Source organism: Petaurus breviceps, unplaced genomic scaffold (genome assembly GCF_028583685.1).
Source record: "Petaurus breviceps papuanus isolate PSGF00001 unplaced genomic scaffold, PetGlider_PUasm1.0 164, whole genome shotgun sequence".
Classification (NCBI taxonomy): Eukaryota; Metazoa; Chordata; class Mammalia; order Diprotodontia; family Petauridae; genus Petaurus; species Petaurus breviceps.
In genome coordinates this window covers 1,183,587-1,198,194 of record NW_027185735.1, presented here as the reverse complement: position 1 = coordinate 1,198,194, position 14,608 = coordinate 1,183,587, and the positions used below count along the sequence as shown (strand labels likewise).

General features: G+C 34.1%; 1 protein-coding gene across 1 annotated transcript in view; it reads right to left on the bottom strand.

Moving 5' to 3' along the window:
* MDGA2 (MAM domain containing glycosylphosphatidylinositol anchor 2) overlaps nt 1–14,608 on the bottom strand; it is a 990,863-nt gene that overhangs the window by 520,175 nt on the left and 456,080 nt on the right. The window contains exon 7 of the mRNA XM_069082199.1: nt 13,298–13,627. Coding sequence (XP_068938300.1) covers nt 13,298–13,627 — 330 coding nt within the window. The remainder of the gene's footprint in view (nt 1–13,297; nt 13,628–14,608) is intronic.

The following is a 14,608-nucleotide window of genomic DNA, read 5'->3' as shown; positions in this document are numbered from 1 at the left end:
AGATGTTGACTGGGTATGGATGTAATGGCTGGACAGTTTGGAAAGCTGTCTACTTGATCTGTTTCTGTCTTGATAATTCTGTCTGTGTATTCTGAAGTTTGGGGTGCTGACCTTTTTCCCCTGAACAAGGTAAACGATATATGTCTGACAGATTAAAGTAAGCTTGTTAACCCATTTTGAGTTGCTCTCCTTTAACAAAGCAGATCCAAGAACCTGGGTGAGCAGCCACCCTGGAGACGCTGGGGTGCCTGCTGCTACAAAAGTTAAAAACAATGTTAAAAAAATCCTTTTACATGCAACCTGGAAATAAAATACACAGTCAGTGAAGTACAGAAATCCATCTTGCCCTAAAAGAAAGTAAGGGGGAAGGGGGGAGATGGGGGATGTGGTGAATAGAAGAGAAAGCAGACTGGGGAAGAGGTATTCAGTATGCTTGTCATCTTAGGATGGGGGTAGGGGAGAGATAGGGAGAAAATTTGTAACTTAAAATCTTGTTGAAATGAATGTTGTAAACTAAAAATAAATAAATAAAATTTTGGGGGAAAAGGATTAGGTTAAGCAACTCAAGGAACATAGTACTATAAGTAGTACTGTATTTAGAGCAAAAAAAAGGAAAATCATAATCTGTAAAAAAAACCATTAGACAAAGAAAATTATAAACTGAACTCATAATTGTAAATGTGAGTAGATTAAGCAATTCAATAAAATGAAAAAGTTGCATTCTAAATAAGAAAATGAAACCCTACAATCTGTTACTTACAAGAAAACATTTTTTAAAATAAAATGAAGACAAAATGAAACTGAGTGGATAGTAATAATTTACTATGCATCAAGTGAATCCAGAAAAGTAGGAGCTATAATCATGACATCTGACAAAGAAAAAAAAAATTCAGAAAGTAAAAATGAATAAAAAAGTAACCATAAAATGCTGAAAGGGACCATATCAATATCAATAATAAACTTAAATGCTCCAAATGTTTCGCCATCCAAATACATGAAGGAAGCATTATATTAGGTACAAGAAGACATGGGCAACAAAATAGTAGTAACAGGATACTTCCTTTTCTCTGTTAGTTTTGAATAAAACTTATAAGTTTTAAAAAGTGGGAAACTGGGGGTAGAGTCAAGATGGCAGAGCCGAAACAGGATTTCCGCCCAGCTCCTGCTTCCACCTCCTACAATTCATGTAAAAGGTGACTCTGAACAAACTTTGGAGATACAGAACCCACAAAATGACACAGAGAAGCTAACTTCCCACAGAGGACAGCTTGGCAAGGTGGGCAGCAAGTAGCCAGCAGAGTGCTCTGGGAGCCGACCCCAGCCTTGAGTCAGCCATAGGTTTTAGCCTCAGAAGGGGCCTGACCAGGCTCTGGCTGGAGGGACTTCAGATCACCAGCACCTGTGGAGGTTTCCAGAATTATGAACCCATAGATACTAAGGAAAAAGTGAGAGCTCAGTGCAGTGTGGACGTTGGGATCCATTAGTTTGGGAGTGTGATGGGCCTTTATACCCTGGAGGGAGAAGTCACTAAGGCGCCACAGCCGTGCAGCTGCCGACCACGTGGCAGCTTCAGATCGTGGCCTGAATACTGTAGGGGGACCAAGCAACCAGGGTGAGGGGTAATAGCCCTTGCTATTGTATCTGGATTGTGGTCTAGGGTGGAGGTCCTGGGGTGTGTGACCAGGGTGCCAGAGTGAGTGGAGGATTCAGGGAGGGCACCCAACTAATACCTTTGGCAGCTGAGAAAAGCCGAGCAACTGGGACAAAGCTCCCCTGTCTGGAAGCAAAGTCTTACTTTGGCAAAAAGCTCAAAAGTCAAGTAACTGAATGGCAACATGAGCAGGCAAAGGAAGCAAACCAAGGAGAGCAATCGAACTTTACACTCCTATTCTGGGGACAAAAAAGATCAAAGCTTAGAACAGGAGGAATACAATGAAGCCAGAACTCCTGCACCAAAAGCTTCTAAGAAAAATATGAGCTGGTTACAGGCCATAGAGGACCTTAAGAAGCAGATAAGTGAAGTGGAGGAAAAACCAGGAAGAAAAAGGACAACGATGTAAGAAAATTAGGAAATCAGAGTCAACAACCTGACTGAAGAAAATAACACCTTAAAACTCAAATTAACTCAAATGGCAAAAGAAGCTCAGAAAGGCAATGAGAAGAGGAATGCCTTAAAAAGCCAAATTTGCCAGATGGAAAAAGAGTCTCCAAAGCTCACTGAAGAGAAGAATTCCTTCAGAATTAGATTGGAGCAAAAGGAAGCTAGAGACTTTATGAGAAATCAAGATACTATTAAATAGATCCAAACAAAGGAAAAAATAGAAGGCAATGTGAAATATCTTACTGGGAAAACCACTGACCTGGAAAATAGATCCAGGAGAAGTCATTTAAAAATTATTGGACTACCTGAAAGCCATGATCAAAACCAGAACCTAGAAATTATCCTTCAAGAAATTCTCAAGGAAAATTGCCCTGCTCTTTTAGAACCAGAGGGAAAAATAAAGGTTGGAAGAATCCACTGATCACCTCCTGAAAATGATCCCAGAAAGAAAACTCCTTGGAATATTATAGCAAGGCTCTGAAATTCCCAGATCAAAGAGAAAATAGTACAAGCAGCCAGGAAGAAACAATTTGAATACTGTGGAAACACAATCAGGATAACTCAGGATCAGGCAGCTTCTACACTGATGGATTGAAGGGCTTGGAATACGATATTCCAGAGGGCAAAGGAGCTGGGATTTTAACCAAGAATCATCTACCCAACAAAACTGAGTATCATGTTTCAGAGGCAAATATGGTAATTCAGTGGAATGGAGTACTTTCAAGCATTCTTGATGAAAAAACAGAGTTGGATAGAAAATTTGACATTCAGATACAAGAAGCAAGAGAAGCATGAGAAGGTAAAAAGGGAAAAGAAATCATAAGGAACTTATCAAATCTGAACTATATCTATTCCTTTATGGAAAAAAATGATCATTGTAACTTATAAAACTTTTCTCGATATGAGAATAATTGAAGGGAATGGAAATCTATATCTATAGAAATATGCACATACATATATATGTCTATATAGGAGTGTATATGTGCATATGAATACATATGTGAATGTGTGTATATATGTGTACATGTATACATAGATAAAGGGCACAGGACCAATTTATTTGGAAGGTTTGATACTTATAAAGGTGAAATTAAGAGATGAGAGAGGAATATAATGGGAGAAGATGGGGAGAGATAGAATGGAGTAAACTGTCTCATATAGAAGAGGCAAGGGAAAATGGTTACAAAGGAGGTGAAGAACAGGAAGGTAAAAGGGAATGGATCAACCTTATTTTCATTGAATTTGGCTCAGGGAGGGAATTACCTACACACTAAATAGGGTATCTCACCTTACAAAAGAGTAGGGGGTAGGAGGATGAGAAGGGGGATGATGGAAAGGAGAGCAGGCTTGGGGGGAGGGAAGTTGGAAGCACCCACTTTTGAAAAGGTACAGGATCAAAGTAGAAAACAGAACAAGTGGGAGGTGGGATAGGAGGTAGGGAAATATAGTCAGTCTTTCACAATATATCTATTATGGAAATGTTTTGCATAGCTACACATGCATAACCTATATTGAATTGCTTATCTTCCCAGTAAGGGTGGGTGACAAGGGAGTAAGGGAATCAATCTTTAATTCAAATTTTTAAAATTAAATGTTTAAGAATATATATATATATATATATGCTCTTATCAATACTATAGTACATGTAACTGGGATATAAGATATACAGGCACTAAGACATAAAGATCCACCATGTCCTACTTGAAAGTTGGAGGTGGTATGGGAGAAGGTATGGGAGAGAGTAGATTTGAGGAGGGAATATCCAGTGGGATTGCTATTTTTGGGTGGTTGGTAGGGGAAAAACGGGGAGAAAATGTGAAAATTAAAATCTTGTGGAAATGAAGGATGTAAACTAGAAGTTAATAAAGCTTTTGATTTAAAAAAATTTAAAAGTGGGAAACTATGGAATTGAAGAATTTGCTAGAGAGACTAAAGTTAAAATTTTGATGTCTTTTAAGTGAGACAGCAAAAAATACACATGTAGGGTTTACTCAGCACAGCAGCAGCCCTTCTTTCTCCACAGTGGTGTGCTATGACCCCTGACTCCCCAGCAACCATGTCAAAGGCACCTGCAGTTGCCATTGATCTTGGCACCACTTACACATGTGTGAGAGTCTTCCAACACAGGAAAGTGGAGATCATTGCTAATGACCCAGGAACCTGGACCACCCCAAACTATGTCACCTTCCCCGACACAGAATGTTTAATAAGTGATGCTGCAACAAATCAAGTTGCAATGAACCCCACCAACACAGTTTTTGATGCCAAAAGTTTGATTGGTCACAGATTTGATGATGCATTTGTACAGTCAGACAGGAAGCATTAGCCTTTTATGGTGGTGAATAATGCAGTCAGGCCTACAGTCCAAGTGGAGTATAAAGAGGACACCAAAAGTTTCTATCCAGAAGAAGTATCTTCTATCATCTTGACCAAGATGAAATAAATTCCTGAAGCTTACCTTGTGAAGACTGTCACAAATGCTATGGTTACAGTATCAGCTTATTTCAACGATTCCTCATGTCAAGCTTCCAATGATGCTGGAACCATAGCTGGTCCCAATGTGCTCCAAATCATCAATGAGCCAATGCCTGCTGCTATTGCTTTTGGCTTGGAGAAAAAGGTTGGTGCTGAGAGAAATGTGTTGATCTTTGACCTTGGAGGTGGTACTTTCGATGTCTCCATTCTTACCCCTGAAGATGGCATCTTTGAGGTTAAGTGCATAGCTGGGGACACCCACTTGGGTGGGGAGGACTTTAACACCAAATGGTCAACAATTTCATTGCCAAGTTAAAGCAAAAGCACAAGAAGGACATCAGTGAGAACAAGAGGGCTGTTTTCCATCTTCACACTGCTTGTGAACATGCAAAATGTACCCTCTCTTCCAGTACCCAGGCCAGTATTGAGATTGACTCCCTCTATGAAGATATCAACTTCTATACATCAATCACCTGAGCCCGTTTTGAAGACCTGAATGCTGATCTCTTCTGTGGCACACTGGGCCCTGTGGAAAAGGCCTTAAGAGATGCCAAACTAGGTAAGTCATAGATTCATGACATCATCCTGGTGGGTGGCTCCACTCGAATCCCCCAAATCCAAAAGCTTCTGTAAGACTTCTTCAATGGCAAGTAGCTCAACAAGAATATCAGTCCTGATAAGGCTGTTACTTATGGAGCAGCTGCCATTTTGTCTGGAGATAAATCTGACAACGTGCAGGACTTGCTGTTATTGAACATCACTGCTCTTTCCCTTGGAATTGAAACTGCTGGTGGAGTTATTACCATTCTAATCAAATGGAATACCACCTTCACCACCAAGCAGACACAGACATTTACCACCTATTCTGACAACCAGCCTAGTGTGCTTATTCAGGTTTATGAAGGTGAGAGAGCAATGACAAAGGATAACAATATGCTTGGCAAATTTGAGCTCACAGGGACCTTTCAGCACCCATGAGTATTCCTCAGATTGAAGTAACATTTGACATTGATGCTAATGGCATCCTCAACATGAAAGCAACAGTAGAGGATGAAGAACTGTCATCACCAATTTTGCCTTCAAGTTTTTCATCTTCTACTGTTGCTTTCATGTTGAAAGCATAAGATTCAAGAGAATTCTTGGAAGACACCTACTCTCTCTGCTATATGCATCCTCAGCTATACATTTCTCAGCCTCCTGGGCCATACACTCAATGTCTTCTTTGCTTAGTTATCCTTTATCATTGGTGATGGCAATCTTGTTCTCCTTGCCTGTGATCTTATTCACAGCAGTAGCAATCTAAAAGTAACATTTAAGCTACTGTGTAAATCTGGGCATTCTGAATACTTGAATGTGTGCAGAGGGAGAGAAGTGAACAACATTGCACTTCATCAGTACTGTAAAATAAGTGGAAATACAATTCTTGTCCTGGAAAATAAAATCTGTTTAAAATTGGCACCATGAAAAATACACATTTCTCTGTCCAACATGGAAGCTTTAAAAAAATGACCATGCTATGACACAGATAGTGCAAAGAAATGCAAAATGGCATGAATAACTAATATATCCTTTATAGGTCATAAAACAATAACCAGCTGGTTCAGGGACCACAAAAATATACAGACCCTAATGGAGACTTAACAATATCAGATTACAGAAATAATTAATATCCATGTAAATGAAATTTGTGATGATTAAAAAACATACCAAATTTTCTGGAACGAAGTTAAAGCAATCCTCAGAAGAAAAAATATATCCCTACAATTATATATTACAAAATAGAAAAAGAAAGATTAATTAATTGAATAAGCAATTTAAAAAATTAGAAAGCCAACAAATAAATGAGCCTAAAATAGTCACAAAAGATGTTAAGAATTTCATGAGAAACAAATAAGGTGTAAATGCGCACACACACACACACACAACCCTTATGAATGAAAAAAATAACACCAAAAACTGTTTCTTTGAAAATAATAATAAAATTCATAAACGTTTAGCTAGTGTGATTAAGGAAAAGAATAAAAAAATCAATTCAATAACGTCTGCAAGGTGAAATCACAACAAAACCAGGAGAAATTGAAAGAACAACAGAACCTGTTCTGCACAGTTATATTCTAACAAAAGAAAGAACATAAAAAGAAATACAGGAATAGGATCTAAAATATGGAATATCCAAACTATCAAAAGAGCAAGTAGAAATCTTACTAACCCAAACTCTGAAAAGAAAATAGATCCAGCTGTTAAGGAATTACCAAAAGGGGAAAAAAATTCTACCTGGTCCTGATAGAAAATTCCCACAGAAAATTCTATCAAACTTTTAAAGAGCAATTAGTACTTATACTTCACAAATTAGTCTCAAAAATTGAGAAATAAAGCACACCTATCAGCATCCTTTTTTTGAGACAAATATAGTTCTAATACCTAAACCAGGGAAAGAGAAAACACTTGGTCAATAGGCCAATATTATTAATCAATTTTGACTTAAACATTTTAAAATTCTGTCAAACAGACCATACTGATATATCCAAGAAATCATTCATTATGAACAAGTGGGATTAATACAAAGGAGGTGAGGAGAATTCAACATTAGAAAAACAATCAGCATATTAAATCATATTATAACATAATATTAAAAATCAAAACATTCAAAAGCCCATGATCATCTCAATTGACGTAAAAAAATACCTTGACAAAGTACAACACTTTTACACAAAAAACTCTGCAAAATATAGACACTGTGGAAATTTTTTTAATATATTTTTTAAAATATATTTAAAAGTAAAAGGAAGCATCATATGCAATGAGGTTATATTAGAATCTTTTTTAATAAATAAAAGAGTGAAGCAAGGATACACAATCTTCCCACTATCATTTGATATAATTTTGGAAATGTTAGCAATAGCAATGGGACAAGAGAAAGGAATTAAATTAAAAAATAGGAAAAGAGATGACAATGCCATCCCCATTTCCTGATTATATAATTATGTAGCTGGACAATCCCAGGGAATCAGCAAACATATTAATTCATACAATTAATAGCTTTAGCATTATTGCAGGAAGCAAAAATAATTCCTAAAATATAAACAGCATCCCTAAACAATAATAAAAACACAAAAACCTACATTAGAAATTAATTCCCATTCCAAATACCTTTAAAATGCACACAATTTCTAGGGACTGACCTAATGAAGCACAAAAAAGACTTGTATAGCCTATTATAAAATAATTAAAGGAAAAAATATTAAAAGGATTCGTGTTTTACAAAAATATTTATAGCTTTTCTTTTTGTGGTGGCTAAGTATTGGAATCTGAGAAGCCACTTATCAACTGGAGAACAGCTGAACAAGTTAAGTTATAGGAATGTGATGGAATACTCTTGGGCTGTAAGAAATTAAAAAAAAAAAACTTAGGAAGACTTACACAAACTGATGGAAAGTGAAGAAGTAAAACCAGGAAAATAATTTACACAGTAACACCAATATTATAAGGATAATGTCTGCAAAAGATCTAGAGAATAGGATCAACACAATGACTTAACACAATTCCAAAGGATTCATGACAAAAAAATAGTAACTACCTCCAGAAAGTGAACTGTTAGCCTTAGATGCATATTGAAGCATACTTTTTTTTTCCTTTTTTGCCCCCCCCTCCAACTTAATCAATTCCAAAACTTATTTTTATGACTCCATATTTGTAATAGGTTTTATATTTCTTGCCTCTTAATGGGTATGGAAGAGGGTGGAGCACAGAATGATTTGGAGCTGAAAATAAAATACAAGGGATTTTAAATAAACAAGTTAAATAACTGGAGGAATATTCAATGTTCATAACTAAGGCTGTTAAATATAATAAAAATGACACTCATATGGAAATTAATTTACGTTAATGCTACTCCAATTAAATTACCAAGGGGATACTTTATAGAGGTTGATAAAATAATAAGAAAAGTAATTTGGAAAAAAACAAAAGATCTAGAAAATCAAGGAAATGATCAGAGAAGCAGAGAATAATGGGAATATCATTTTCATGTCAAAACTATATAATAAAGAACAGTAATCAAAATCCTCTGGGTTTTTTTGTTTGTTTAAAAAAAGAGATAGTCAATGGAACAGATTAGATAAGGGAGAATCAGAAGCAATAACCTGCCATTTGATTAAGTGAAAAACATAAATTGCCTAGGAAAGAAATTACTTTTTTGGTAAAAAATAATTCGGAAACCTTGAAAGCAGTCTAGAAGATATTAGTCTTAGGCCAACATGATATTACATATGCTAAAATTTCTCCCATTCTTGATATATTCTAAATGAATATGAGATCTTAATATTAAAAATCACTCTATTAAAAATTAGAAGAAAATATTTTCATCATCTCACAGTCATGAGTAGGAGATGCATTCTTAAAACAAGTAAAAAAATTACAAAAGTTAAAATAGATAAATAACAGATGTGTAAATATAATTACATCATATATTATATAGAAATATAAATAAAATATATTTATATATGTGTAATAAATACATATTATATTATTTATATGCAAGTACATAAATATTATATATATTAACCATTCCCTAATAGATCAATAGACAAAGGATATGAACAAACAATTCTCAAAGGAATAACAAAATATTCACAACCATATGAAAGAATGCTCCAAATCACTAATAATAAGATAAATGTATATTTAAAAAACCTTAAGGTTTTCTTTCACTCCTTAAAAATTGCCAATGATGAAAAAAATGCAATACTCAATGTTGGACCTGAGGTACTAACCTCCTGCCTAGCAGATTGTCTAATGTCAAAAAAAGGGGAAAAAAATGATTAACTTTGAGGGAATGTGGGGAAACTGGGAATCTAATGCACTGTTAGAGGAGTTGTGAACTGATCCAACCATTCTGGAGAGCAATTTGGAACTATGCCCAAATAGGTATAAAACTGTACATATCCTTTCATCCAGCAACTCCACTGTTAGGTCTATGTCCCCAAGAGAATTTTTACAAACAGGAAAAAGAACCTATTAATCCAAAAATGTTTATAACAGCTCTTTTTATAGTGGCTAAGATTTGGAAACCAAGGGGATATCCATCAATTGGGGAATGGCTAAACAAATTGGGATATGTGATTGTGATGGAATATCATTATAATATAAGAAATAAGCAAAATGATTTCAGAAAAAAAAGAAAGACTTACAAGAACTGATACAAAGTGAACTGAGCAGAACTAGGAAAACTTGGTACCCAATAACAGCAAATATTATACAATAAAGAACTATGAATGACTTAGCTATTCTCAGCAGTACAAAGATGCAAATCAATCCCAAAGTATGATGAGAAACGATATCTGCCTCCAGAAAAATATCAAACTGGTGTCTGCATATATAGACTGAAGAATATCTTTCATTCTCTCTCTCCCTCTCTCTGTCTCTATATCTGTCTCTCTGTCTGTCTGTCTCTCTGTCTCTGTCTCTCTGTCTGTCTCTCTCTGTCTCTATATCTGTCTCTCTGTCTGTCTCTGTCTCTGTCTCTCTGTCTCTGTCTCTCTCTGTCTCTGTCTCTCACTCTCTCTGTCTCTCACTCTGTCCCTCTCTCTGTCTCTCTCTCTTCCTCTTTCTCTCTCTCTTATCTTCTTCAACTCTTCTTCTACAGAGTTACCAATATAGAAATGTTTTACATGATTGTATAACCTACCTAAATCTGATTACTTACCATCTCAGGAAAAGGGCAGGGAAAGGAGAGAGGAATAGAATTTCAAATTCAAAATTTTTAATAAGACAAAAATTTTGAAAAGTATGTGATTGGGGAAAATACATATTTTCAAAATAGTCAATGTTGGAGGGGTTGTGGGAAGATAAGTATACTAATACATTGTTGGTGGAGCTGTGAAATGGTACAACCATTCTGAAAAGGAATTTGAAATTATGAAAATAAGGTGAACATTTCCATACCCTTTTAACCAGAGACTCAATTTCTGGGCTTATAAATAGCCCAGGGAGCCATCAATAAGAAGAAAGTTTTCATATACACCAAAATATTTGTAGCAGCAACTTTTGTGTTAGAAAAGATTTGAACACAAAATAGATGCCCATCAAATGGGGAATGATTAAACAAATTGAATGGAATATTACTGTTCTATAACAAATCTGGGTGATGAATACAATGCATGGAAAGATTTTTGAGAAGTAAGCAGTCAATAAAATAATGTACACAGTCAATACAACAATAGAGATGAAAAGAACTGCGTGTGAATAAATTAAAAGTTAATTTAACACAATTGTAAAGATAAATAAGGACTCAAAGAATGAGATATGAGAATTCATCCCAAACCCACCCCTTTGTACAAGTAGAAGGTCCACAGGTATTACATATTGAACACATTTTCTTACTTTTTTATTATATTGTTCAGTTTTGCTGACTTTTCTCTCTCAAAAAAATGTTATTTTTTGTGTGGGATCAGTCTCTGGGAATGGGAAAGGGAGAGATATTTGGGTTAATTTTAAGGATATAAGATAAAGAAGATATCAATAAAAACGTTTTGAGAGAGACTTTCATATAAGAATATAAAGGATGATAAGAATGTTTTCCCTTTCTAGTTAAAAAATAGGTTTGTCTAACAGGATTGGAACATGACTATTATGTAGCAACATCACATTATTGTTCCTTTGGAATTGCATAATATTTTGAACCTTCTGAGTCTCTATTTTTTAACTGAAATGAACCATAACCCTTCCAGCTCATTTTGCTTTGGGGGAACCTGAGACCAAGGCTGGTTAAGCTCGTCTTCCAATGCCACACAGATAGTATTGATTTCCAAAGCAACACTATAGAGAAAAAATTAAGACCTATATAACCCTTCCCTGTTCACTAGAATTAAAGAATAAGATTGTAACACTTTTAGCTTTTCTCATGCTAATTTCAATGTCCACATGTTATGTCTAATGAGTATCATATCAAACTCAGTTTTCATTTGGTCCTACTCATTTCCCTTAAATTATAATCAAATTTGATGTGTAGCCAGAGAACTCTACAGACAAGAAGTGTAGAAAATTCTTCTTTTGGGCAGAAAAAAAGATCTTATTTCCTAATTTCTAATGACATGTTAAAAATCCTTGTAATATCCTATGGAGAACTCCAAAGTAGCAACTTTCTTTCAGATCTCTAAAATGGTCGATCCGGAGAGTCAGGCATTCCTGTCATTAACTTGGCAAAAATTGACTCCAATATTTGAAAACAATTTTGATGGGAAAAAATCATGTTATTTTGAAAGGAAACCTGTGCTCAACACATGCACATATGTCTATATATACCTTCTATATATACTATATATATATATATCTTCTATATATACTATATATACCTTCTATATATACTATATATCTTCATTTTTTCACTGATTAAAAAGTGTAACAACTTTTAGAAATAAAAACATACATAATTAACATATGTTTGATGAGCTAAAAGAGGGAACTAATAATCCTTAGTAAGGAAAGTAACTTAGTGTGCATTGTAAATAGGAACTACAAGAAAGAAGAAGTGTAATACAGTGAAAAAATTACTAGCTTTGGAGTTAGAAGATACGGATTAAAATTACACATCTGATAAATACTGCCTGTGAGGACTTGAGCAAAGCCCTTAACCTCTTACGTCCTTAGTTTCTTCAATTGTAGAAAGAGAGTGATGGACAAGGTGTCATTAGATTCAGTGGAACTTTAGATCTATGAGTCTAAGATCTTGGGATCAATATCAGTGTCACTATAAACAAAATAATATACATTCAAGCCCATTTTTGCCTGAAGAGTGAAAACCCAGCTGTAACCCAAATAAAAAATATGATTCTTGAAGTATCTTAGTGAATTCTTCTCATAATATTTTTAAAAAATCTTCCAAGTCAAATATTATTAGGACTAAATGGAAATTAAAAATAAATGTGTCCTCTAGAGTATAACTGACCTTGAAAGGTCATATTGTGCTTCATTCTATCCCATGCAGCACGGTAACCTTCACTTTCATGATCACATTTAAGCTAGCACAAATGCATAACAAGGTGTTTATAAAAATAAATATTCAAAATAGATCTGCCTTTAATCTAATTCAAAGTTTAATACTTCTAACCCTCATTTAAAGGATATTCTTACCATCTTTTTAAACATCATAAATATGTATTGTTTTTACACATTCTCAATGGTTTTGTAATTAGTGAAGACAAATTACAGTTATTTTATATATTCCAAAAACATAAAACCTCAGGACAGAATATCTCAGTTCTTCCTCATTTTATTTAATATATTTATCTATTTGAACATTTAAATTTTTTTACTATAGTCTTTTTTAAATAATAACTTTCAAGAATTGAATCAATAAACTAAAGGTTAATATGACATTTTATTCTAAACATAATTTTTTTCTAATGCAGTATTATTCAGACAAAAAAAATCTTATTTTAAAATGCCTTTCCTGAAATTAAACAACTTTCCTGGAGAAGAATAAATATCAAAAAGTTCTTATCTACTTGCACACATATAATTTATATCAGATTGCTTACCATCCCAGGGAGGAACTAGGAGAGGGAGGGAAAGAATTTAGAACTCAAGAATATTTCTTTAAATGTTAAAATAATTTACATGCAATTAGGGGAATTTTTTAGACAGTTAAAACTGCTAAACAAAGAAGAACTATTCTCATACCATTCTAAAAATTTGGACCTTCTTTGCCATGTAATGTCTTACCTGTGCTGCTGGATATGTTAACATCAATACTTATATCAGATATGCCTCCTCCTTTTAGAGATGCTACACATGTGTATGTTCCAAAGTCAGTGAATTTCAAATCAATGATGTCCAAGTTTGTCGTTCCGGGGGAAACATCAAGATCAGTCTGTGTTATAACCATCCGCTCAGAACTTCTTAAAGGGCGTCCATTTTTAAACCAACTAAATGTTAACTCCTCAGAAGGAACAGCTTCTACTTGGCAAGATATTTTCACTTCACGTCCAATCTGGATGGTGTCATCTTTATGATAAGGATCCGGTGTAATCCAAAACCGTCCTTTTTTTAATGCTAAAATATAAAAATTTTTGAAAACAATCTCAACTTAGTTATTCAGCTACTATTTACTTTTCAGTTTATAAAAAGATCATCAAAATTTATCTGTATTCTTTGCAAATTCCACATTTTATATTAAAAGTTTTTTGTTAGTAAAATATTTATTAAATTGTTTATACAAGTAAAATACAATTTAAAGACCTTTTTTTGCAAATTTTGTTCATAATGTCTTGAGATCAGACAACTATTTAAAGTTAAAGAAAATTAAATTTAAAGACAGCACCAAAAAGGCCTTTTGCTTGTTTACTTTTTAAATATTACGGAATTTACTTATAATCTTTTCATCTTTATTTTAATCTAATAATCTTTTAACTGCAATGTTTCCCAAGTCTACGTCTGCAGGATAACTAATAAATGATTGGGAAAAAATTAAATAAACCCAAACAGTTGGGGATAACTGAGATAACACTGCCTTAGAGTAGAACTGGACTGGACAGAAGAAACATTTGTTAAAATTTTATCTTGTTGCTCTCTAAAAGTGAGATTTCAGCTGAAATGATTTCTAACTACTTTGTAAATGTCCAAAAATTTTACCTGATGAAACACTTGACTATAATATTGCTCCAGAGAGGTAGCATGCATGTCTTTAAAAATTCTTATAGGACTAGTTGTTAAAATACTTTCATCAGTATCATTCCTACTCCCAGAGCCAGTAAAGGATCAGAACTGTGGAGTATATACCATCAGTTTATTAAATTATTTTATACTATAAATTTATAATATATATAATATATTATAATATGTAATATAAATAAATTTATATTATACATTAATAATAAATTAAATAATATATAAATACTATATACTATCAGTTTATTAAATATAAATATCTTTTGCAGCTACATAGCAACTTAGGATATCGTGAGATGATGTAGGATTCTGTATTCTGTTGGAAAGACAAGCCTTTTGAGTATTCCTTGGCAAATATAAAGATCA